This window comes from Strongylocentrotus purpuratus, unplaced genomic scaffold (genome assembly GCF_000002235.5).
Source record: "Strongylocentrotus purpuratus isolate Spur 01 unplaced genomic scaffold, Spur_5.0 spur5_scaffold_14, whole genome shotgun sequence".
In the NCBI taxonomy this organism is placed as follows: domain Eukaryota; kingdom Metazoa; phylum Echinodermata; class Echinoidea; order Camarodonta; family Strongylocentrotidae; genus Strongylocentrotus; species Strongylocentrotus purpuratus.
In genome coordinates, this window is record NW_022145599.1 from 21,504,650 (window position 1) to 21,531,147 (window position 26,498).

The following is a 26,498-nucleotide window of genomic DNA, read 5'->3' on the forward strand; positions in this document are numbered from 1 at the left end:
TTGTTGAATTGGAGTCCCTTAAAGTCTTCCGTGATGTTTTTTAATTGGTTTAATGCTTATTGTTCCGATCAGGTCGGATGACGGTGTAGGGATGTAAACGTGCATTTCAAGCTTGACTCGTAACTTCTGCTTGCCGTTATACACGCATTTTTAGAACGAACGAAAGGCACTTCGATGTTATTTCAAGAGCTTTAATTTATTTTCCTTCATCAAACTATCAAGGGTAAACCATTATGTTGTGGATATATTTTGACAATTAAATTAATGCCTTTAGTATTACGATTTAATTGCAATAGTCTGATCAACATTTTAGTCTTGTGTGTGGCATTTTCTTGCTCTGTCTTCAGTGGGTCATAGATCTATTTCCACTTCCGTTTCTGAACGCACCCGATCGGTACCACGAAGCGTGATTCCTTTCTTGCAGCCTCAATTTTAGAGCGATAAAAACACCTACCGTCAACTGAAACGATATCCATTTATTTTTTAAAGCATCTTAATTTAATTCCATTGATTATTTTATTGTTTTGAAAGCAGTAACTGTCTTTTCCGTCGCATTATTAGAACAGCAACTTAGTCTAACTCCCGCCGCTGCATGCACACGATTTTTAGTGTCAGTGCAATGGTGAAAATTTCGGGTACCCGGTCCCCGCCCGAAATTTTCAAGTCAAACCCGGGTTCGGCAAAACCCGTGATGACTCAGGCCTAGTATATATGTTATTTTGATATTGTATGTTTTTTATGTATGTGCACGGTCCTACAGAAGAACAGTCTGCGGGCCGAGGTGGGCATCCATGCTTAAATTTAAAAAATCCATGAAGCAGATTCCAACAGTTGGTGTTATTGAGAAACCCGAGATCATCTTCCGCCACAGGGACAGCATTGCAATTGCCTACATGTACATCCAAACCGCATAGTTCCCCATTGCAAACACTTGTGCTCTGCAGCTTTCGCTACCTATTCTGTCCTCCTTTTCATTGTTTTTGAAAGGGAATGATGGCTGCAATCAAAAGCCCAACTTTGTAACAAAATCTAAAGTTGAAATGAAACAACAGTATAAACGAAAAGTGTCAAAACTGAGATCGAAGATAAATTTCCAGAAGTCAAATATCTAAACCAATATGTGATGCGCCAGAAAACGATGCTCGCTAAAAGGGATGCAACAATAGCATTGCTCCGGTCTCAGTTAGCTAGCACAATTGTAGGGGAAGAACTAAACAAAATGAAAAAAAAAAGCAAAAAATGCAACAAGAAACCAGAAGCGAGCTGTAAAGCGAATGTCTAATGCTTCATATAAACCAGAAACCAAAAGGAATGCAAAGGTCAGTGACTTGAAAAATGAGCTATGTGAAAAGAAGACAACTATTCAGCAACTGGAAGATGAAAATTGCAGATTGAAGGAGACAATCCGATCATATGAAAATGAACCGACAAGTTCTTCAGACTTTATAAAAGAGGGGAAAAAGTACCCTAATACAATTAGGATGTTTGTTTACGACTCTCTTGTGAACAATGTGCCAACACAGAATGTTCCAAATCTAATCAAACAGTTCGGCAAGAGAGCAGGGATAACAATTAATCATGTTCCACACAGAAACACAGTAGAACTTATGTGTAGAGAGATAGGTGTTATCTCGGACATAATGAGTGCCGAGTTGCTTGTTAACGAAGACAACCTGACAATTGCTTTTGATGCAACAACACAGGAAGGAACCCACGTCAATAGTATTCATGTTACCAGCAAGGACAAATGCTATGTCCTGGCAGTAGATGAGTTACCTGGAGGGACTACTGAAAATTAAAGCATGCATGAGGATTGTCAGTTCGGGGGGCGCCAAAAGAGGGGAGGACAACTCCTGGAGAGATGCGGGATCAAGTCTCACAGAGATTATAGTGGATATGGAAGCTAGGTGAATCTTACCCAGCTGAAGGGCATTTTGCCTTGATGACTGGGACATGTGATCTGAGGAGGATTGTCAGTTCGGGGGGCACAGAGGGGAGGACAACTCCTGGAGAGTTGGGGGATCGAGTATAACTGAGATTTCAGTGGACATGACCGATGCAGATGTGTCTCTAAAAATGTTGCCGTGCAAAACCAAAGGTGTGTATGCTACATGATCAAGAGAATGTTCATCAAAATAATATTTGTGTTGTGTGAGTGCATGTGTTCTTATTCCAATTTCAGGGCATGCATGAGGCGGGGGAGGGGTGCAAGACGTGTGGTCTGTGGTTGTTCTCTGCAGACAAATGATCTACTTACTGTTTCAATCTATTCCAACACAATACTGATCATGATAAATCTTACTTTTGTTCAATATTTGTTCGTTGTTTTCCAGGAGGACGAAGAGGCAAGAAACTTCTAAAGCTAGAGCAGGTTGAGGCGGTCGTCAAATTTATTTTTGAACTACACTGCAGAACACTGCATTCACCTACCAGGCAGGAAACCAGGATTCAAATCGGCCGTTGTGAAACTGCTGCCGTCCTACGTCACCCAGGCGCATCTGTGGAGGCTCTACAGAGATGCTGCTCCAGAGCATGGACCCGTAGCTGAGTTTACCTTCCGTAAGCTGTGGAGCGACCTCCTTTCCTATGTGGTTGTGCCAAGCCGGCCACGGATCTCTGCTGGACATGTCAGCAGAACAACAACCTTATCACCAGGCAGGTGTGCGTTGGCTAAATACCGATTGTTTTAAATTTCATTTTGTTTTATGCTGCTGCCCACAATGGTGCTAAAGTATTTTCATAGATATTGATCTTGAACCGCTGAAGGACCGCGTGAACAAATGCAACTGCCGTATCTTCAATGGAAGACGCTGTATTGAACAATTCTCTGTAGCCGAACAAGAGTCCATAAGGTATATGTTGGATCTGTCACTATTTACTCGTATTTAATCAGCAGACCGTGAAGATATTCCACCAAAGAGCTCACGGAGTTTGAAAAGGATCTACTTCTCCTGGGCATCATTTTATCTTCCAGTCTTCCATCAATGATGGCAATGTGACCCAGGGGAAGAAATCTAAGCCAACGCAAAGGACAAATATGAGGATGAAGAATTTTTGCTATGGGCAAAAACGGATCTGTCGGTATACCTTTTTCTACCTGATGGAGATTGGGCCACAAAAATTCACAAATCTCAAAAACTGGTATGCAAACAATGGACTCATCCAAGGAGAAAGAAGTCGGGGGAAGTGATTTTCTTATCCTTTCACAGATAATGAAATTCCTAATGAAGTTAAATTATTTTAATTTATATTAAATTATTATCGTATTTTCTTAGGGAAGCAGTGAGAAACATGCTTTCTTATGAAAGAAAACTCTTCAAGAGGGCAAAACTCTCGAACTAGATGTTCATTCATATGTCTACATGAAGATGAAATTTTGGGTGCAGTTGCAGCTGCCCCTGTACTTGGCGTGCAACCATATCAATTCAAACCAAATCGCCCAGAAGGTGACGTTGAGGAGGATGCCAGCATTCTTGATGAGGACTTGGAAGAAAGACTCAGTAATAATGACTGGCATAATGTCGTTAAAAGCTAGATGTGTATTTGTTTTTTGTTGATTTCTGTTATTTTCTACATTCTGATTGAAATTCTGTAAGGGCTTGACATTTTGATAAATTTGTACTTATATCTTCTGGATGTCTTCAGGTTTGTCTTCCTGAAGAGGATAAGTACAAACCTATTGAAATATCTATAAGGCAGCTCACTAAGTAACACATGCGAGTGAACCTCTCCAACATCCATTATCCTGCTCAACGGTACCATGCTCAAAGTACAAAAGGGAGTCATAGAAGGCTAGCATTTAATATATATATATATATATATACATGTATATATATGATTGATTGGTCACGCTCTCACTTTTCAGAGCAGAACTCTCTGGGAACTACATGCGCATAGAGATTTCACGTCCAAATATCTTAGAACGTGTGCTTCGTTATTTTACAGTAATTTTGTTGAATTGGAGTCCCTTAAAGTCTTCCGTGATGTTTTTTAATTGGTTTAATGCTTATTGTTCCGATCAGGTCGGATGACGGTGTAGGGATGTAAACGTGCATTTCAAGCTTGACTCGTAACTTCTGCTTGCCGTTATACACGCATTTTTAGAACGAACGAAAGGCACTTCGATGTTATTTCAAGAGCTTTAATTTATTTTCCTTCATCAAACTATCAAGGGTAAACCATTATGTTGTGGATATATTTTGACAATTAAATTAATGCCTTTAGTATTACGATTTAATTGCAATAGTCTGATCAACATTTTAGTCTTGTGTGTGGCATTTTCTTGCTCTGTCTTCAGTGGGTCATAGATCTATTTCCACTTCCGTTTCTGAACGCACCCGATCGGTACCACGAAGCGTGATTCCTTTCTTGCAGCCTCAATTTTAGAGCGATAAAAACACCTACCGTCAACTGAAACGATATCCATTTATTTTTTAAAGCATCTTAATTTAATTCCATTGATTATTTTATTGTTTTGAAAGCAGTAACTGTCTTTTCCGTCGCATTATTAGAACAGCACAGCTACCTGATGGAGATTGGGCCACAAAAATTCACAAATCTCAAAAACTGGTATGCAAACAATGGACTCATCCAAGGAGAAAGAAGTCGGGGGAAGTGATTTTCTTATCCTTTCACAGATAATGAAATTCCTAATGAAGTTAAATTATTTTAATTTATATTAAATTATTATCGTATTTTCTTAGGGAAGCAGTGAGAAACATGCTTTCTTATGAAAGAAAACTCTTCAAGAGGGCAAAACTCTCGAACTAGATGTTCATTCATATGTCTACATGAAGATGAAATTTTGGGTGCAGTTGCAGCTGCCCCTGTACTTGGCGTGCAACCATATCAATTCAAACCAAATCGCCCAGAAGGTGACGTTGAGGAGGATGCCAGCATTCTTGATGAGGACTTGGAAGAAAGACTCAGTAATAATGACTGGCATAATGTCGTTAAAAGCTAGATGTGTATTTGTTTTTTGTTGATTTCTGTTATTTTCTACATTCTGATTGAAATTCTGTAAGGGCTTGACATTTTGATAAATTTGTACTTATATCTTCTGGATGTCTTCAGGTTTGTCTTCCTGAAGAGGATAAGTACAAACCTATTGAAATATCTATAAGGCAGCTCACTAAGTAACACATGCGAGTGAACCTCTCCAACATCCATTATCCTGCTCAACGGTACCATGCTCAAAGTACAAAAGGGAGTCATAGAAGGCTAGCATTTATATATATATATATATATACATGTATATATATGATTGATTGGTCACGCTCTCACTTTTCAGAGCAGAACTCTCTGGGAACTACATGCGCATAGAGATTTCACGTCCAAATATCTTAGAACGTGTGCTTCGTCTTTATGCTTGAATAAACATAGTCTACAGTCTCTATACGATTCAAGCGGGATATGCTGGCGAGACAAAAGCTTGCCAAGAGAGTAGTCCCCGTCCCCCTTTAAATATTTCATTTTCATATGTATTTTTAGTGTATGTTGTATTTGTTTTGTATATATTTATTTTATCATTATTATGTTGTAATATGTTGTATATATGTTATTTTGATATTGTATGTTTTTTATGTATGTGCACGGTCCTACAGAAGAACAGTCTGCGGGCTGAGGTGGGCATCCATGCTTAAATTTAAAAAATCCATGAAGCAGATTCCAACAGTTGGTGTTATTGAGAAACCCGAGATCATCTTCCGCCACAGGGACAGCATTGCAATTGCCTACATTTACATCCAAACCGCATAGTTCCCCATTGCAAACACTTGTGCTCTGCAGCTTTCGCTACCTATTCTGTCCTCCTTTTCATTGTTTTTGGAGGGAATGATGGCTGCAATCAAAAGCCCAACTTTGTTTTCAATGGAATAATATGAATATTTTTATGAAACTCAAACAACCTTTGGTGTCCACCCATTTAGAATGTTACATCAATAATTCAAAAATTCACTCTATAATTTCACGAGTGATGGGGTACTATGGATCAGCATCATATGTTCATTTCTTTAGTAGAGAAAGAGTCAGGAGAAGATAGCTATCAAACAATACATTGCCTACCATCGACTGAAATGTAAGAACTCAAATCTAACATGCGAGGATACAGGCTTGTGGATTAGCACAAAGTTTCCATACATTGCTGAATCTTCCGCCACAGGGATAGCATTGCGATTGCACATATCCATACCGCAGAGTTTCCAATTGCTAACACGTGTGCTCTGCAGCTTTCTCTTCCTATTCTGTCATCCTTTTCCTTGTTTTCGGAGGGAATGATGGCTGCAATCAAAAGCTAAACTTTTTTCAATGGAATTATATTATTTTTATTATTCATTTTTCTTCTACATGTATGTTACACAAGCGACAGAAGAAGGCCGATCGGGATTCTCTACCACAGGGGGTGGATATGGGGGAGCAAGTTCAGCCCCTCCAGCAACCTAAGCAGCTTCCATCTGCACCTGTGGAACATGGCCTATTAGCCATGTTCTTCGATGAGCCTAAGCAGATTCCAACAGTTGGTTTCATTGAGAAACCAGAGATCATCTTGAGCCACAGGGACAGGCAATATCCAACATCCATACTGCAGAGATCCCCATTGCTAACACGTGTGCTCTGCAGTTTTCTCTTCCTATTCTGTCCTCCTCTTCATTTTCGAAGGGAATGATGGCTGCAATCAAAAGCCAAACTTTTTTTAATGGAATGATATGATTATTTTTATGAAATTCTAATAATCCTTCAATTGGTGTCCACCCATTATGAATGTTACATCAAAAATTCAAAAGACAGATTCGCTAGGAAAGCTTCATTCATTTTTTGATTATCTTTGATGGCCACCCAAGAGCAGCGAGTGATGAATGTGAAATGTTAACCTTGTTTTACCCTCTTTGGAAAGAAAAATTGCCAATTCTATCTATTTGTAGCCTGAACGTCAACGGACTTCAAAGTAAACTTAAGGCTGGCATTCTGGATTTCATTTTGAAAGATAACAGCATCATTTGTTTATCAGAAACTAAAACAAACTCTGATTTATTCTGCACTCATCTTTCAAATTTCCATAGTTATGTAAAGGAAAGTGATAATGGTAGGTTAGGTGGTTTTAACGGTCTTTGCATTTTGGTGTGTGATGACTTATTCCCATACACAACAATAATTTTTGGTACTACTTCCGAGTCTGTTTTGTGGATTCATATTGATAAGAAGAATTTAGGATTTGATTATATATTAGGAGCTGTTTACCTGCCATGTGAAGGTTCTATCCATCACATTAATGAGGTTTTTGACCTCTTGGCTCAGGACCTGGTGATAATGTATTATTAGGGGAGTCTGAAAATAGTGTAGTAGGAATTGCCCCCACCCCCATACAAGCTTTTACAAGCTCTTACAAGCTCCTACCACAAGAGGGCGCCATTAGTCTTCTTGCACTGGGACGACAGATTGAGAACTGCTATACACTGACTGGTACAGACTTGAGAGACACTCCGAGCTTTATACCGGTAAGTGCTGTTCTTTGTCTCTTTGTAGTATTTAAGACGTTATACATCGTAGCCTATGATCTGTAGATCAGGGCGACTTTAATAGTCTGAAAGGTATCTGCGTAATCCATTTTCATCTCTATAATCACACTGGAATTTGTCCTTTTATAGACATTATCATGTTATTTACATTCTGATGACCCTGATTGATGATTTTGGAGGGATATTTTACAGTATCCAAACAGATATTTTGATGTCATTTTCTGAATCACCCTGCATCTTTACATGGAAGGTCACCCTGGTCCCACATACTGGATTCCTAGTTGGACATCACTCTGCTAAAATCGATGTACAGATACCGTAAGGGCTATTGTTTCTCTATTGTCATTCATTATTTTGAAATACAACTGCAATGTGTTCATTATAACTAGTGAAATAGCAGTGGAATTAGCTGACTAGACTCGGCTGAGATTTTTCCAATATGGCGGATCAGACAGACTCAATAGTGAGTGATAGAAGTAGCAGAGCACAATCCAGTCGATCAGTTGACAAAGTACCACCTCAGTAGAGTCTACAAGTAACTGTTCAGGTGATTTACTACCCAAGAACAAAAAAGATGAGATGAAGAAAATGAAAAAAAGAGGTGGTAAAGCCGAATCTAAAGACACAACAAATGCTGCAAAGATAGTTGAGCCAAGACAAACTACAAGTAGGAATGAAGTTTCAACTAAGATGCATGACAAAGATTCACCATGTGCTAAATGTTGTGGGGTTATTTACAATGAGGTTAAGGCCCTCCATTGAGAATGCAAAGTTTCACTTAGAAACTTGGCACATCGAACGCATCACATTGCATGTATATGTATTTTAATTTTACCCAGAATATTGACTTGATAAGGAATCATAATAGATTTAGGAATATAACAGAAAATAAAGGGAATTTATAAAAAAAAAATTGAGAGAGTTGAATGATATATATTTCTAGATGTTTTGTGTAAGTACGTAGATGTAGATGAAGAAAAAAAATGAGATGCTGATTTTCTTTCTCCTTTTGTTTTGATTCATACAGGTGCCTGAGTGGTGGCCATGCACTGCCATGTAGAGCCATCATTCACTGCAGGAGACTGCATATGCTGCCTGGAGATCCCCTAAGTCTCTTCAGAGGAGGAGGACTCCACCAAATTCCCAACCGATTCTTAACGATTCCTCATGAAACCCAGGACGGCAGGAAACAGTTCAAGCTACCTGAGGCAGAGTTTGGAGGAAATTCACAGTGAGGAGTGGGGAAGACGTGCCCTTCAATACCTGAAGGTCTGATTGTGAACTTCACAAAAGAGGAAGCAGGCTTGTGACTACTGTCACTGTCTATTGACCACCTCCAGCTTATCGTCCAGTTCCTCTTGCACAGTGGTTTGAGACGGTTCATGGAAACGAGATCGTCCAGCCTGTGCAGGAGATGCAAGGGGTCATCACCTCCACCTATGGTAGAATTCACAAGTTGGACTCCACCAAGAAAATCACCAAGAAGCTGGCCGGTGGCATTGATGGCACTGCTGCCTGGATGGATGTCAAATGTAGGCAACGAGTATGGCGAAATCTTAAACAGCGTTTTGACTACAGGAGGGGGCTGGTTTGAAAGAGATGTGTCAAGGTATTGTAAAAAGATATCAAGATCCCGGTGAGCCAGAGCCCAATGTCATATACGTGGATACAGATTGCTGCAATATATCTGCACCATCCTCTCTATGGTGCATTCTGCTCGAGGCTTTCCAGCGCAATCTTCGAGTGGGATGAGGATGACATTTGGCAACTCCGAAAAGCAAAAAGAGAACAGCTTAAAAAGGAGTTCGGTAGCCATGAGCCTACTGAGAAACAAGTTTCAGCAAACATCTCCACTGCGGAGCTGGCCAAACACTGCAAGAGGAGAACTCGCGGAGTTGAAAGGACACGCTGCTCCATCCAGAAACTCCTGGATGCAATGTGGGACCTCACAGATACCACTGGCCTGCGCCTCATCAATGCTGACAGCACAAGACATCTTTAGGAGGCCGAGCGAAAGCACCTTCCTTGCATCCAAAACGTATCAGGATTGGAGCTGTACACAAAGGTGGGGACAGCATGAAAAGGGAGATGAGGTCAGTGTCTGACTACCATTGAAGCATTCGAAGCAGCTATCATAAACCCCATTACTCTCTACATTGGATGGATGGAGTACACTGTAAGGTGGCGGCAAGCGTCCAAGGCCTTTAAACATCAAATCAAATCCTCTGCTACTCACTCTATTTCCCCTCATTCAATAGTCCTGTGACACCTGTCCATTCTCAACCTACAACTCATGTTTCTCATGAAAATACATGTACTTCATAAATATTACCGTAGTCTGTATCTTGACCGGAGGACGGGAATACAATATTTCTTGGCCTAGTCTCAGGTTAGTTTGTAGAGTTTAGGGATTTTAACCGTGTTTAAGGTGGAATTTTAATGTGATATTGGTGATTAAGTTCCCAATTATTATGGTGCAGGGTGTATGGTTAGTATAGTTGTGATTGACTGCTAATTTTTTTTTGTCTTTTCTGTTTGTTTGTTTTTCTCGATCTAGCTTTAGAAAGAATATATTCTGCAAGTGTTTTTTTGTGCAATCCCGGACAGACTAGGTTAGCATTGTGATATTTGCATACTGGTTATTGTTACGTTCCGTGTTATTTATTTTTTTAATTTTTATTCAATTGTATCAGAGTTGATTGAGCAATCTTAATTTCACTTTCATTCATCTTCATTATACTAATCTTGTTAGGATAGTTTTTACGGTCATCTCGCCAAGCATTGTACCGTGGAGATAATTTCACTGTGTTTTTTCGGTGGGGTTATATGGTGGTTTAAAGTAGGATTGAGTAAACAACTTGGTAAGTAGGAGTTATTAGTTTTGGCCCACTCGCCGAAGCATTATACCGTGGAGATCATTCCGTGGTGTTTTGGTGAGGTATAGGGTTGTTTAAGTAGAAATATTTGGCATAGGGTTGTAAGCAGCTAAGTAGGAGTAATTTTTGGCCCACTCGCCGAAGCATTATACCGCGGAGATCATTTTGCGGTATTTTTCATTGAGATATAGGGTTTAAATATTTTCCTTTAAGAAACTAAGTAAGTTATTAAGTAAGCAAGTATTTTCCTTTAAGATACTAAGTAAGTTATTAAGCAAGCAAAAAGGAATGATTGTTTGGGTAGGCACCTAAGTGGGATTTTTTTTATTTGCATGACTTTGTAGACCGTCAGTCTTGTTTTGTATATATCGGTGGGTTTAGGTTAAATCGTGGGTAGTATTTAATTTCATCCTCATTTTGTTATATAATCGTTGCTAATATAAAGACGATTATGGCCTCGCAGAAGGTTAGAATTAATTATTGTAATGAGGAGGCCTTTCTGACGGTTATACATAAAATTAAGACCGGCAAAATTCTGAAGTGGAGGGAGGAATGTGGGAACTTGACTGAGGAATTGTTTTTGCAGTGTCCCCGTCTCCATGAAGCCAAGGAGCTTTTACAATTTTTTTATTTTGAGCCTTATCGAGAGGGGACTGAGCAAAAACAGTCTGTCCAGGGTGGGGATCCCGTTCCTTATGAACATTCGGTGTACTCCCCGCCTACAGGTGAAGGGCCAGCTGGGCCTATAGCTGGTTCTACGGCTTTGCCAAAGCAGGAAAGGAGCTCGCCGCAACCGGCCAGCTCCCCAGGGGCTGGAGGGGGCGAACCCCCAGCCGAGCCCCCAGCCAAGTATCGGCATAGGGACGATTACTGTCCGCCTTCCAGGGAACCCGCCCCCCCCCCCACCCGCCGAGGTATCGGCGTAGAGACAATTATTATCCTCCTTTCAGGGAATCCCCACCAGACAATTATTACCCTCCTTGCAGGGAATCCCCACCAGGGGGTCAGGTAGATTACAGGTCGTAGGGGCGCCCAGGGAAGAAGAGTCAGAAGAGAAGGAGATTATTTCTGAGGAAAAATGCATAGGGTATGAGTAACTTCTGGAACTTCTCCAGAGAGTACATGGAAAACTCAGTGTGCGATGCAATACTCCCTTCGCATATCGATCTGTGTCGAGAGATACGGCGATCATTATCATATGGGAATGTAAAAAGGGCCACAAAGACTCCTGGACGCCGTGACTTTCTGCCATGGGTTCCACATATCAAGAACCACTTCTGGTTTTCAAGCCGGACTTGTGAAGGTGATGCAGAGAAGCTGACAGGTAATCTGGCTGGCATCCTACATCACATCGTGGATGACCATGAGTGGTTGTCAACACTGGATGGACAACCAAGAAAGTGTGAGCATGGAGTTCTGGGAGAGGATCGTGAAGTAGCTTGGCTACAACCAGGAAGTCCACCACATGAGAAGCTTCGTGAAATCATCATGGACAAGCGGTTTATGAAGACCCTGCCGTACTACGTGGACTTTCTGCACACAGGTAGCTTGGAGTCCTTTCACTCTACACCCGTTATGTATGCCCCGAAGCGGAACTACTTTTCATTGGTAGGATACACCACTAGGACTAAGCTGGCAGTGCTCAACTTTAATTTCCATTCAGATAGAAAGCAGGCCAAGACCAAAGATTGGAGACTGAAGCGGGGAAGACGTTGGAACAAGCGTACCAAGCGGTTTGTGGTATACCCAATTATGGAGCCAAAGACGTACACCAACATTCCAGATCCAGACAGGGATATCTGTCTAAAGATGAAGTGTAAAAAAAAACAGAACATGACGGTGAAGTTTGCAGCATGCTTAAGCACACCTTTATTGCACTTCACCAGCTGCTGGAAAGAGTCACAAAAGACTATTTACCAGGGGGAAAATATCATAACCTACAGGAAAATGAGACGTACGTAAGTGAAACAGCCTTGGCCCCAAAACATAATAAATTACCTGAACGAATTTTTGGTTACCTCGACTTCCTTCTAAAAAAAGACCCAATGTTGCTGCCATCACTAATGAAGCACAAATTATGTTCCTTTTTAACAAAACGTCACAATATATAGATGGTCTTTCTTCAGAAAAATTTGAAGGTATGCTGAAGGGCATAATGTCAAGATCAAGTTATGAGCTTATTCAAACAAAACAAGGAACAACATAAAAAACACAAAAGTCTGTTGAAAAACCAAAAAGGGAAAGAAAGCAAATTGAAAGCACAGAGGGAGAGAGAAATTGAATTGAATACAAGCCCAGGCTTCAGAACAGCAGTGGCAAAACATGAGGAAAGCCCGACTGACAGCTTCAAACTTTGATGCCCTAATGCGATCAAGAAAAGAAGGAAGAGGAACACTAGCAAAACGAATAATAGAGATGGAGCATTTACCAGCTGCCATCTCATGGGGTAGAAGGAAGGAGGCAGCACTTCCAAAGTACTTCAAAGTAGAAGGAAATAATCACAAGAATCTCTCTTGTAAGGATAGTGGATTAGTTGTAACAGAGAAGTATGGATATGTAGGAGCCTGCCCAGATGCAGTTGCAGCATGTAAGTGTACCACCATGTCGTGGTAGATGGGTTGTTGAAGTAAAATGTCCATACACTGAGAAGGATTCGCATCCAAAGGAAGCAGCATTGAAGAGAGGTTGTGTCATTATTAACAACAAACTGGTTTGTGGTGACGGGTGTACATAACTGTACCAGCACTAAAAGGCATCAAAGGAAATAGGAAAAACTTGCTTTCGAGATCGGAACCAACAAAATTGTTTGTGGATCATGTCTTATTGCCTCAAAAAGATCAGGCAAATATTGACCTACAGAGCGGGAGTAACATGCCTGGATTGCATGTAGGCGAAACAGCGGGATCGGGAGAGCTGTCAAAGGAAATCGATGTGATTAGTGAACGATCAAGCAGAACGAATCATGGAACTCCTGCAATACAACGTAAAGCTCAAAGAGCACCAAAGTGACTCAGTTCAAATGATGGATGGTGAGGCTGGTTCCATGTCTTACAAGAGTGATGTTAGGAAATGTGTGTACTCTTTATTGGACCATAATATTAGTTTTGAAAATGTAGGGCATGTCATTGAGACAGTTCTGAGAATGATCAGAAAATTCCAGATCATACTCCTACGGGTCGTACTGTCGCAAACATGAACAGAGAACGGTTATTACTAGTGCAAAACAATTAGAAGAGTTGGTAAAACATGACAATTTAACAATTGGAACAGATGAGCCTCCAAAAGCTGGAGACATTTTCATGGCATATACAATGCATGACAAAGAGGGATCAAGTTTTCTCAGTGTTATCTGCATTTGTTGAAATTTGGATTATACTGTTTGTATCGTTACTTTGTTTTCTATTTGGTATAGGGTTTAATTTATTGTAATATGCCTTCCGAGGACAGCCCTCCCCCTGTCCCTGATGAAGATAAACTACCTTCTGGTGCTGACCCTGACACCTTGAGTAAGTTTTTGGCAGAGTCTGGACTTAGCCTTTCCCAACTTGAAAAATTGGTGAAAGGGTGTTCAATAGGTAACCCTCCCCCTGTTCACACCCTTGCCCCTACCCCCAGCTCCCCTTCCCCGCCACCTGCCCCTAGTCATGGCGTAGTTAATGCTCCATGTCTCCCCCGTCTTGGCCTCTTCTCAGGAAAAGAGCCAGTAAAACAAGGTGAGGTAGACTGGGAGACATTTAAGGATGTCGCAATTGAGGTTGCGTCAATGGCCTCAACTGACGAGCAAACAAAAAGGCGCGAGATCGTCACTAGGCTTTGCGGACCTGCTAAAGATTTTGCTAGGCAAGTTTTCCCAAGCTCCACTGTCCATGGACTTGTATCTTTTTTGGACAATGTGTATGGCGCAGTAGAGAACAAGTCCCTTACCCTTAGCGAGTTTATGTGTATGTCCCAGGACAAAGGGGAAAAGCCCTCAGACTTCCTAAAGAGGACACAGCTAAAAATAAACAAGTTGGTGGAGATAGGAGACCTTGATTGAATTCTGTAATTACTCAGTATGCATTTAATGTGTGAGTTTAGATCGAAAAATGTATTTAGATAATCAAGATAGTCAGATTGAAATAGAAGTTTATATCAATCATGGTTTATAGAAGGATCAATGATTATGGATTAATGTAGTTTACATTTAACAATGTGTATGGATTGAACTTTGGCGACACAATTCAATCAAGAAAAGAAGGAAAAAGGAGCACTAGCAAAACAAATAATAGAGATGGAGCATTTACCAGCACTGACAGCACTTCCAAAGTACTTCAAAGTAGAAGGAAATAATCACAAGAAACTTTCTGTTACGGATAGGGGATTAGTTGTAACAGATGAGTGTGGATATGTAGGAGCCTGCCCAGATGCAGTTGCAGCATGTAAGTGTACCACCATGTAGTGGTAGATGGGTTGCTGAAGTAAAATGTCCATACACTGAGAAGGAATCGCATCCAAAGGAAGCAGCATTGAAGAGAGGTTGTGTCATTATTAACAACGAACTGGTTTGTGGTGACGGGTGTACATAACTCTACCAGGACTAAAAAGCAGCAAAGGAAATAGGAAAAACTTGCTTTCCCTTCGAGATCAGAACCAACAAAATTGTTTGTGGATCACGTCTTATAACCTCAAAAAGATCAGGCAAATATCGACCTACAGAATGGGAGTAACATGCCTGGATTGCATGTAGGCAAAACAGCGGGATCGGGAGAGCTGTCGAAGGAAATCGATGTGATTAGTGAATGATCAAGAAAAACGAATTACGGAACTCCTGCAATACAGTTCAAAGCTCAAAGAGCACCAAAGTGACTCAGTTAAAATGATGGATGGTGAGGCTGGTTCCATGTCTTACAAGAGTGATGTTAGGAAATGTGTGCACTCTTTATTGGACCATAATGTTAGTTTTGAAAATGTAGGGAGTGTCATTGAGACAGACAGTTCTGAAAATGATCGGGAAAATTTCAGATCATACTACTACGGGTCGTACTGTCGCAAACATGAATAGAGAACGGTTATTGCTAGCGCAAAACAATTAGAAGAGTTAATAAAACATGACAATTTAACATTTGGAACATATGAGACTCGAAAAGATGGAGATATTGTCATGGCGTATACAGTGCATGACAATGAGGGATCGAGCTACATGTATGTGCTTGGAATGAGGGAAATGATTTCAAAATCGGCTGAAAATACTCTTGGGACTTTGGAACTTCTATTAGCTCCATATGTTCTGCATTGGACAATGGTTTGCCTGGAAATGATGTAGGTTTGAAAATTCTTACAAAAATACAATGAGTGACAGAGCAGCCACAGAATGTTTGTTTATGCTGCAGACATTTAGGGAAAAATTTCTGCGTATGTATAAAGAGGCATGGCAACATTTCAAGCAAAACTCACTGAAATGAATCATTTTTTCTATGGCCTACATCTTCTTGCCTTTGATGACTTCGACAGTGTTAGTATTCAAGCCTTCATTCAGGAATGTATGTGCCCACAATTTGACACCAGTCTAAATTTCCCATCACGTTAATATGTTATCGTCAATTACATATACTTTTAATCATAATATGTAAGGATGATCACTTGCAAATATATATTTTTAATGATGCTGGTTGATTCCTCCATATTCGCACCATGTGTGTAAAACATAACTGGACCAACATGGAAGCAGAGCAATCCAAGCAGTGCTGTTGTAATGCACGCAGATAGACATGAAGCCGCTAAAGAAGAATGAAGTTCACATGATAATTTTTAGTGTGAAAGCATATGGAAGTACTTTGATTATCTTATCTTGTCAAGATGGTTTCTTTATATTTGATTCACATTCCAGAAGCAGTCAAGGTTTACTGATTGATAACGGACACAGTGTTGAACTTAGTACTCTAAGTTGACAAGGTGTGTACAAGCATTGCATGAGGTTAGCAACATGGCCAAGGGAACAAAGATATTCACCGATTACAACCCACCGACGTATTGTCCTAACTTCAGCTAAACTTGATGAAGGGGAAAACCGGAGAGAATCTACAGCGACAACGGCACGAACTTCCAGGGAGCCGAGAAAGAGTTACGGGAAAACCTTGAGACCCTAAACCAAGACAAGGTCGATAGATTTCTACAGGAGACAGGGCAACTGGACACTGCTGGGCCTCACACCTGGCCAACTTTGACATCAGTATCCATTATTGTCCAGGGCGCGCAACCACTAATGTGCCCCATGTACACTGAATATGAAGTAACTAGTATATGTGCAAAAGCATCTTCCGGTAAGAATGAAACCTTGAAAGGCTATCGAGAGTTACAGGATTTTTTTTGTGAAGATATATATACATATATATATGTGACTGATGTCAGAACTTGACAACCATGCATATGCAGATGAGGTGAAAAGAACAAATAGGATGGTGGACATGATCCACAGCAAGACCGAGGAAGGGGATCTGAAAAGAATCCTAGCGGAGTTCCCCAAAAGTAACATCAAGGTAGTTTATAGCGACAGTGGCCTTTGGCCTAGGGATACAGGTTCACGACTTTGATGTTGTCGTGAACTGGGGAGTAGAATCAATGCTTGTTTACTGGCAGGAAGTGGGTAGATGCGCTTGCGATGGCCATCAAGGGTACTCTATAATGTACGCGTATCCAAGATCGATTATTGATTGTACCGACAAGACAGTTAAAAAGATCCTTGCAGAGAGGGTTTTCAGACTGTTGAGTTATACAATACTTCCTTGGAGCTGCAGGATTTACTGAGAGAGTGCTTATTTACCCATCACGGACAACACTCATTGCATGTTTGTTTCCTTTCTTTGTTTTATTGAGTTTGTGGCTAACACCTCTACATTCTGGTATTGTCTTGTAACCTGGTCTTGTTACTTTTGTGTGTTTGTAACTTTCTATCCCATTTTTTTCTTCATGTGTCTGGCAATCCTCTAGCCACGAAATTGCCAGTTGGTGGTCCAATAAAGTTGCCTAAAGGACATATGATCTTTGTTTGATGTTGAAATTCCATGTTGAAAATGAAAAAAGACTCTCTTGCAGCTCAACAGACAGGCAGCTCACACAGCTCCCTAATTTTTCTTACTTTTCTGTTATGTCCTGTTCAGCATATGTTTTGTGATTGCTACTAGACTGTTATTTGAGTTAATAATGTTCAAGTTCCAGAAAACTGGCAACGAAACAGGAAGGCTGGGCAGGGCTTTTGGATTGGATTGGATTCAAAGAACGCCAAAATCTTGCTATTCGATCACCAGAGGCAACTTCCTTGGCCCGTGCCATGGCTTTTAATAGACACACAGTAGGAGAGTTCTATGCGAACTTGGCACAAGTGATGGATAAGCACAAGTTCCCGGCACAGGATGTATATACATGTAACCTGGATGAGACAGGATGCACAACAGTCATTGATAAAATATAAAAATTGGCTCAAGTCTCCTACATCTCCCCTACAAAATGTTGATGTTGTCCTGAACTGGGCAGTGGAATAAATGTAATAGTGTACACTGTAAGTATGAGGCAATGTGAACATATATATGTGGCTGATGTCAGAACTTGACAACCACGCATATGCAGATGAGGTGAAAAGAACAAATAGGATGGTGGACATGATCCACAGCAAGACCGAGGAAGGGGATCTGAAAAGAATCCTAGCGGAGTTCCCCGAAGGTAACATCAGGGTAGTTATAGCGACAGTGGCCTTTGGCCTAGGGATACAGGTTCACGACGTTGATGTTGTCGTGAACCAGGGAGTAGAATCAATGCTTGTTCACTGGCAGGAAGTGGGTAGATGCGCTTGCGATGGCCATCAAGGGTACTCTATAATGTATGCATATCCAAGGTCGATGATTGATTGTAAGGATGACACAGTTAAACAAATCCTCACAGAGAGGAGTTGTAATCTCCCAGGAATGGAGGACGGAACTCACGAGTTTCCACAATGTAACCAGGAGTGTACCATGTGTGAGTGCAGGAAATGCCTCTGTTGCACTTTCTGTGCAGAAAGTTGTGCATGTTGAGGTGGGAATATTGAAGTGACAAATCGTCTCCTATTAACAGAATGATAAAGGTAATTCAATGATGACCTAAAGGGGAGGAAAAGAATTCTCATCCAAAGGAAGCCGCATTAAAGAGAGGATGTGTACTTATCATGAACTGGTTTGTCGTCATGGATGTACGTATTACGCTTGAGGTCAAAGACATCTACGTGTTTGCGTTTTACAACATTGTGACTTATAGTTGTATACACTACTAAAGGAATATGCTGAATCTTTGTAAACTTTAAGTAGATTTTTTACAGGAAAGATGAAGAAGCTTGGAAGTTTTTTTCTTAAAGAACATTCTGCCCCAACTGTTGGAGTAAATTATGTTTTATTCAAAGTAACTATTTCCAACTATTTTGTGTTAAACTCACACATTTATATTCATGATTTTAAGGCCTACATAAATATGTTCATTTGCACGACCCTCAAAGGAGTCATGCGATTTAAAGGACTGTGTATTCATTATGAAACTGGCCTATAGGAAAAGAAAACCACAAGGATCGTTCATAAACTTGCTCTGGTACTAGGTCTATAAATCTTGGATGCCTGCGCCTGCACCTGTTCTTCGCCCTATCCTTCGACCTATTATTTGATCTCCAGTACCTACTCGTCTTCCTCTCGCTATCACCTCTGTTCCTTGCTTTCCAACACCATGTTCAGTGGGATGTGTACCTCAGCCCAATCCTCCTCCCTTTGCATGCTCCTGCTACTTCTATTGGGTCACAGATTCCTGTACCCCCTCTCTTTGTCGAAGTAGTTCTTTTGTTTACCCTGTGGGTGACTTGCCGGAGATGGCTCAACAGCTGGTCCGCGAGGACATGGTGCCGGTTCCTCCCTCTTCGGTCCTTGTGAATGGCTTTGACAGTCATTTTAACTTTGATCGAATGAAAGATGCCATCGCGAGGCGAGGTGATCAGGATTACCGTTCCCGGTCATCCCAAATGGGTTCCCTTGTTAATAGACGACGGCTGGTCTAAGCTAGAATGCCTGCTGGCGTGTCGCCGGGTCACTGCCATCAGTGAGCTGGGGATTGATTATTATAATGTACCCCAGGCCGAGTGGCCCAAGCAGTGGGAATTTGTTAGGAAGGTCCATTTGTATTGTACCACCATGTCGTGGTCAATGGCTCGTGGAAGTGAAATGCCCATACTCAGGCAAGGATTCTCATCCAAGGGAAGCTGCATTAAAAAGAGGACGTGTAGTTATTAACAATGAACTGGTTTGTTGTGACGGGAGCATGTACATATTACTCTCAAGTTCAAGGACAGATGAGCATTAGTGGTTGAATTTATTATGACTTAGTAGTAGTTGTATGATTTAGTGGACAGAAGGCTCCTAACAATCGCTTTGAGAGGTACAAGAAGGATGTAGCCGACTTTCTTGAAGAGTTCAAGACAATCTATTCTGTTCCGAAGTTATATATATTATAGTTATATTGCCTCCTTGATGGAGGATGTATACTGATGCAGCTCTACGACTTATAAAGAAACCACTGACATGAAGCATAAAATAGTTACATTCAACCAAGATTAGACAACAAACATTCCCTTGATTGAATTCTGTAATTACTCAGTATGCATTATTGTTATTGTTATTATTGAGTTTAGATTGAATATGGTGTATAGATAAATCAAGACAGTCAGATTGAAATAGAAGTATATCAATCATGGTTTGTAGACTGATCCATGAGTATGGATTAATGTTTTGATTCAACAATGTGTATAGATTTAACTTTGACTACCCAATTCAATGAAGCAAAGAAGAAAGAGGAACACTAGCAAAACATATACTACAGGGTGACCAAATGGAACATTTGCCAGCTGCCATCCAGTGTGGTAGAGAGAAGGAGACAACACTTCAAAATAAATTAAACGTAGAAGGAAATAATCAAAAGAAACTGTCTGTTACAGATAGTGCATTACTTATAATGGATAAGTATGGAAATGTGGAAACCAGCCCAAATGCTGTTGTAGTATGCAAGTCCTCTACGCTCTATATGTCAAGCCAAGAACTTGAAGACATTGTTATCAGGCAAATCGAGAGGGAGCCAGGACGCATTATGGACTTGATGGCATCTGCAAGAAATGACTCGCCACCACCATCCCCTGGGAGACCAAATGACATTCCACAATGGTGTGTATGTGGAAGTGCAGTAGGAGCAGGAGTCAGCGTGATGGGACTAGGACGAGAAAGGGCAAGTGGAATGGTGAACATGATTTGAAACAAGACAGAGGAAGAAGATGTGAAAAGAATACTGACGGAATTCCTCGAAAGGTATCATCAGAGTAGTGGTGGCAACAGTGGCCTTTGACCTAGGCATTCAAGTACACAATGTTGATGTTGTCGTGTCAGTCAAATAATAAAGGGTTACCTGAATAAGATAATCTCAAAAAAGATAATCTCAAATGAACGAATGGTAATTTATTACTTTAAATTATATTTGTTCTTTGACTCGTCTTTTGATGAGGCAAAGATCCTGTCAAGTACCGGCTTGTTCACAAGAGGCAAGGAGGACACAGAGGACCAAGACGCCATAGAGGACCCAACGAATAGTGTTGGGGAAGGGGAAGGGGAAGTGAACAGGGCGGGGGTGGGTAGTGAAGAGGAGAATATGACGGATGATGATGGTGTTGGGGAAGGGGAAGGGGAAGTGAACGAGGCGGGGGTGGGCAGTGAAGAGGAGGAGAATATGACGGATGATCATGGTGTTGGGGGAAAGGCAACTATGTGAAAGTGCAAAACAACGCCAGGAAGGCAGAGGACACGTCAAACCTGGAATTGAAAGATGATGCTGTGCAGAAACGAAAGAGACATCTTCCCCAGAGATTTAGCAAATCTTTATCGAGTGATTCAGGAAGTGATGCTGGTTAGTATTTGTCTCTTGATGGTTAGTAGTGCTTGGCTCGGCCAGAGACGTATAATTTACATCTTATTTCTCGTTCTCACTAAAGAGTCTGCTTTTCTGCTTATCCCTCAAATAGACCTGGTATTCATGAAACTCTGCTATCTTAGCACACTTCAATGGGTTTTCCTATGGGCATCCATTAGCGTAAAAATTTAGGTTTTTTCCTAAAGTTACGTCTACTATTCCATGCTCTTAATCCTTTGAAAGAAATACACGTGTAACCCTGAAATTTGTTTACCTACACCACATAAATGTACTACTCCATTTCGTGGTTAATAAATCGTGGAAGTGAAATGCCCATACTCTGAACAGAACTCTAATCTAATCCAAAGTAAGTAAGATAAAAGTAAGATAAAAGCAAGTGTTTCCTCATATCTTTTTCTATTTAGTCTAATTTGACAATGTCCAGACTGCCTAGTCGGTATTATGGTGTACTATTTGTCAATTTTCTGAAAATGAAGGCAAACCCGCGAATACGATCAGGATCATTTATCGCAAGACTCCCTTGTGTCATTTTGACCTCATGAAATATGTGAAGAGCAAAAGAGGCGGCACCTTCATGTCATTAAAAACATGTGCTCTCCCCCCACCACCTAGCGATTTCATTGCCATTTCATTTTCTTTTCTCTTTTTCTTTATCATGCTGTAAATATCAATTTCTGCAGATTGTTTGAAACTTTGTAACAAGGATGTTTGAAATATTATGTCCAATTAGGCGAGATAATTATGATTTGTTACAAAATACAATTTATCATTGAAAAAGCCGCAAGATTAGTAATGAAAAAACAAATCTAACCAATATTTTGCATCTTTCTTTTTGCTGCATTTCTGTTCTATTCGTATACAGCTTACTGAGGAATCTTCGGAAAGTTCTGATGGAGTCAGCGCCGGATTCGGCAATCTCAACACATGGGCCCGAATTCACAAAGCAAGGTTTGAGCTCAGACCTTGCTTTGTGAATTCGGGCCATGAAGTGGAGAGGCCACAAAGCAGGAGTCATGGGACAAGGAGTTGGACGGGGAAGGGTAAGTGGAGCCCGTGGAGAGGAAGAGCAGGAACAAGTGAAGTAGGAACAGGAGCAGGAAGAGGAGCAGTAACAGGTATAGGTATAGGACGAGGAAGAGGAAGCAGCGTCATCTTCAGAGGGACAGGCAGGGTCGATACAAGTCAAGGTGTTCTAGAACTAGAAGGCCAAGGAACAGAAAGCCACGAAGTAGACATCGAAGGAACTGGCGAAGGAGGTCGTCGGGGAAGAGGCATGAGGAGAGGAAGAGGTGCAATAGAGAGACAACAGGTCGAGGTTGCATGCATAGAAGACTTGCACAAAGATAGAAGAGACAGACGTACAGATGTATGGACGGACAACCCGAAAACATGTCTCCGGCTACTTTGTAAATATACACTGTAAATATGAGGCAATGTGAACATATATATATATATATGTGGCTGATGTCAGAACTTGACAGCCATGCATATGCAGAGGAGGTGAAAAGGACAAATAGGATGGTAGACAAGATCCACAGCAAGACAGAGGAAGAAGATGTGAAAAGAATACGAACGGAATTCCCCGAAGGTACCATCATAGTAGTGGTGGCAACAGTGGCCTTTGGCCTAGGTATACAGGTTCACGGCGTTGATGTTGTCGTGAACTGGGGAGTAGAATCAATGCTTGCTTACTGGCAAGAAGTGGGCAGATGCGGTCGCGATGGCCATCAAGGTTATTCACTGATGTACACATATCCTAGATCAATTAATGACTGTAGTGACGAGACAGTAAAAAGGATCTGCCCTCTCGAGACATCTCCAGCAGCACTGGTGAGAGGTGGAGGAGGGGGACCAGCTCTAGCAGATCGTCAAGCCCAAGCGGGAGCTCCAGCGGCTCAACCCAACCTCCAACAGCCCGTTGCTAGGCAGAACCAATACCCCAGTGACAGCGAAAGGGCGACATCCGTCCACCGCTCAATCAGGAAGATGATAGCTGTCGATTTGAGGCCGTATTCTGTTGTGGAGAATGACGGCTTCAGAGGGCTTCTCACAACGATGGATCCGAGGTATAAAATCCCATCAAGATGTTTTTTTTCGGAACAGGTGATACCCGACAAGTACTCTGAAGTGAAGGAGGCTCTGAAAGCCAAACTTTCAAAAGCTCTTCACGGCATTAGTTTCACCACCGACATGTAGAGGTCCCAACAGAACAAAGAGTACATGGTGGTGACTTTCCACTGGGCAACTCTCAAGGATGAAATGGTAAGTAATAATTTCATCTTCGGGATCTCCCCCTTTTCGTTCATTACGTTCGTCATTCAACTTGTAGTCTTGGATCTTATTCGGTTATTTCATTACATTATATATCGTGTTATATCATTCTGATTGCAGTGTAAAATAGTTCAAAAATGATTTAAGCCTGGCCAAATAATATCAAAAATTCTAAATGCGTTTTTTTTTCCTCATTCGATTTCTTGTATAAAAAGAGAACATGCTTCTCTTTGCTACAAGCGACAATGGAGCCAACATCCGTCGGTCCCTGATCATCTTCACGACAGAAAAAAACTATAAGGGGGTGGGTGCCGTGCATCGCCCACTGTCTGAACCTGACGACAAAGCAAGGTATGGACACCCAACGCTTTGTGAGAGACCCAATTTCGGTTTTGCGTACATTGGTTTCCAAGATCAACAACTCGCTGCCGGTCAAGCGGAGTTTTGATCAAATTAACAAGAGATGTTGAAACAAGATGGAATTCAACTCTGGGCATGTTGGAGAGCATCATTCGACAAAGGGATGCCGTAGAAGCTCTCAGGGATGAGGTATTTCGAACCAAAATCAAGGAGGCCATTTATACATCAGTTCTTGGGCTTTCTGAGACGGAGACGATGGATGATGAAGATGTCATCTCAGTAGACTCTGGCCCAGACTCTCCAGCACGAGACCAACAGACAGCAGCTGGCCAAGCTTGATGTCAGCAATGGAGGCTGCCATGATGGAGTCCACCTCATCCAGCTCCGAAAACAAAGGACCTGCCTCTGCAAGATCGAGCGAAATTCGCAAGTCAATTGTCCACGAATTGGAGGTCTATCTCCAACAACCAGTTTTAAAACTTCAGGGCAACGTGATAGAATACTGGAGCCGCCGAGAGACCCGAGGGCAAGGTGCATTTGCAGAGGAATTGGAGTCTCCAACAATATGAGGACTATGTCATATCAACCTATTCAAACCAACCTCTTGCAAGAACTGGATTCAGAATTGCCTGTTGTAGCAAAAGTAAGAGGCTGACCATTTTGGCGAATATAACCACAGTCTTGGACATTGATAAGAAGGTCGGACGTGGGCAGATTCAGATTATACCCAACAGCCATGCCATCGGGATATGCAAAAGCATCGTTGCCGGTTGTTCTCATAGCTGGAATCAACAGTAGGAACTTATGTAGATTATTTAGTACGAAAGTGCTCCGATTTCAAGTGGGAAGTGCCGGTTGAGAAAGAGATGAACAGTAGGTTCATAAATAAAATTTCTTGGCGCAAAGTGAGGGTCAAAGCCTAGATCTTCTAAACTGTCCACCACAAGAACGACTAAAAAAGGATTTTGCATCATATTGTATTACAACTTTGGGAAGGAGCTTATGTAGATTATGTAGTACAACAGTCCTCCAATTTCAAGTGGGAAGTGCCGGTTGAGAAAGGTATGAACAGTAGGTTCACCAATTAAATTTCAGCCACAAAGTGAGGGTCAAAGCCTAGATCTTCTAAACTGTCCACAAGAAGGACTGAAGAAGGATTTTGCATCATATTGTATAACAACTTTGGGAAGGAGCTTATGTAGAATATGTAGTACAAAGGTCCTCCAATTTCAAGTGGAAAGTGCCGGTCGAGAAAGAGATGAACAATAGCTTCACACATGAAGCTTGTTGGTGGGGTGGTGAATTTCTGCAAACCGCGGCATTTCGACCAGGCACTCTGACTTATTCCAGTTCTCTTCCTTTTTCATATAGCCGTCGGGGTTCATCTTAAGTATGTCTCCATGCTCACGGATGACGGCTGGGATAAGTTGAAGTGTCTCTTTGCATGTCCCAGGGTTACTGCGGTTAGTGAGCAAGGCATAGATTACTTTTGTGTCCCCCAGGCCGAGTGGCCCAGGCAGTGGGATTTTGTAAGAAGGGTTCTGGGTTTAGGTTGCCGCAATATGGTACTGGTTCTACACCTACGACCGGCCCAGGGCGATCCGTGTGGCCATCACCTGCACGGAGAGTTCAGGGACCTTCTGAGGCAGTTTTGTGGGCATCAAGAGCACATCCACATCCACAATTTCACTGGTGATGCCCAAGAACTGGATGCATGGATGGTTGCCTTCCAGAATGTGTACGACGGAGTGTCGGGCCTAGCCCTTTCATTTAATCCGGCCCAAGTGGACATGGTCCGAAGTATTCCCTCCCCCTGGCTCCTCTTGGAGACTGATTCCCCGTACTTGCCCATGTTCCCGGGTGCGTCGGTCAACACCCCCTACTTGTTAGAGGATGTTGGCCGACTGGTATCCCAAATTTGGGGGCAGCATTTCAGGGCGGTGATGAAGGTCTCCACAGAGAATGCCCAGAGACTATACTCTGGGTTTGCGTGCCTAGTTATGCCTTGATTTCCTAATGCCTTTAATGCCCCGGTTAATCCCTTACCCCCATGCCAAGACGTTTTGCAATTTTTCATCAATGTGTTTACCCAAATGTAATATTTCACTCTGTGATTGAGAGAATTATTTAAAGATAGATCTGGGAAATATCCTGTGTATAACACCTAATTTCTCCACATATAGTTCCTAATAAGTTAAATGTTATATATGGCATTCCCTGTGGAGCATTGTGTAATTATACACAGCTGAGTTTTCCTTTTTTGGGATCTTGTATATAAGTCATGAAGAGGAATGGCAAAATAATGGTTGTTTACATTCAAATCTGAATAAAACATGAGGGAGGCAGAGGAGGTGACGAGGAAATGGGTGGATATCAAAGCAGAGGACCCTGAAGTACAAGTCCTAGTGGAATGCAACAGGTAATGTATGCCAAGATCATAATAATAGAAATATTTATGTTGAAATGATGATAGTGAATGTATTGATGATTATTTAAGCACTGGGTCCCAAGTGACATG

The 26,498-nt window shown here is 41.5% G+C and overlaps 1 protein-coding gene and 1 long non-coding RNA gene across 2 annotated transcripts; one reads left to right on the forward strand and one right to left on the reverse strand.

Moving 5' to 3' along the window:
- Window positions 1-2,973: 2,973 nt before the first annotated feature.
- Window positions 2,974-11,267, reverse strand: LOC115923544. Its single transcript, XR_004063958.1, has 2 exons — window positions 4,526-11,267; window positions 2,974-3,097 (listed from the first exon to the last, which is right to left on the reverse strand). It is a non-coding gene; the product is annotated as an uncharacterized LOC115923544 (long non-coding RNA).
- Window positions 11,268-24,318: 13,051 nt separating this feature from the next.
- LOC100887838 (uncharacterized metal-dependent hydrolase TatD-like) lies at window positions 24,319-25,989 on the forward strand. The gene is made up of 2 exons (XM_003726170.1): window positions 24,319-24,511; window positions 25,352-25,989. The coding sequence occupies exons 1-2, from the start codon at window positions 24,319-24,321 to the stop codon at window positions 25,987-25,989; spliced, it is 831 nt and encodes a 276-aa protein (XP_003726218.1).
- Window positions 25,990-26,498: the final 509 nt, after the last annotated feature.

Excerpts from the sequence above, each read along its gene's own strand:
- LOC100887838 (XM_003726170.1), top strand. The coding sequence starts at position 24,319 with ATGTCAGCAATGGAGGCTGCCATGATGGAGTCCACCTCATCCAGCTCC. Across the intron at positions 24,512-25,351 it reads CCGAGAGACCCGAGGGCAAG|CCGTCGGGGTTCATCTTAAG; the intron begins GTGCATTTGCAG and ends TTTTTCATATAG.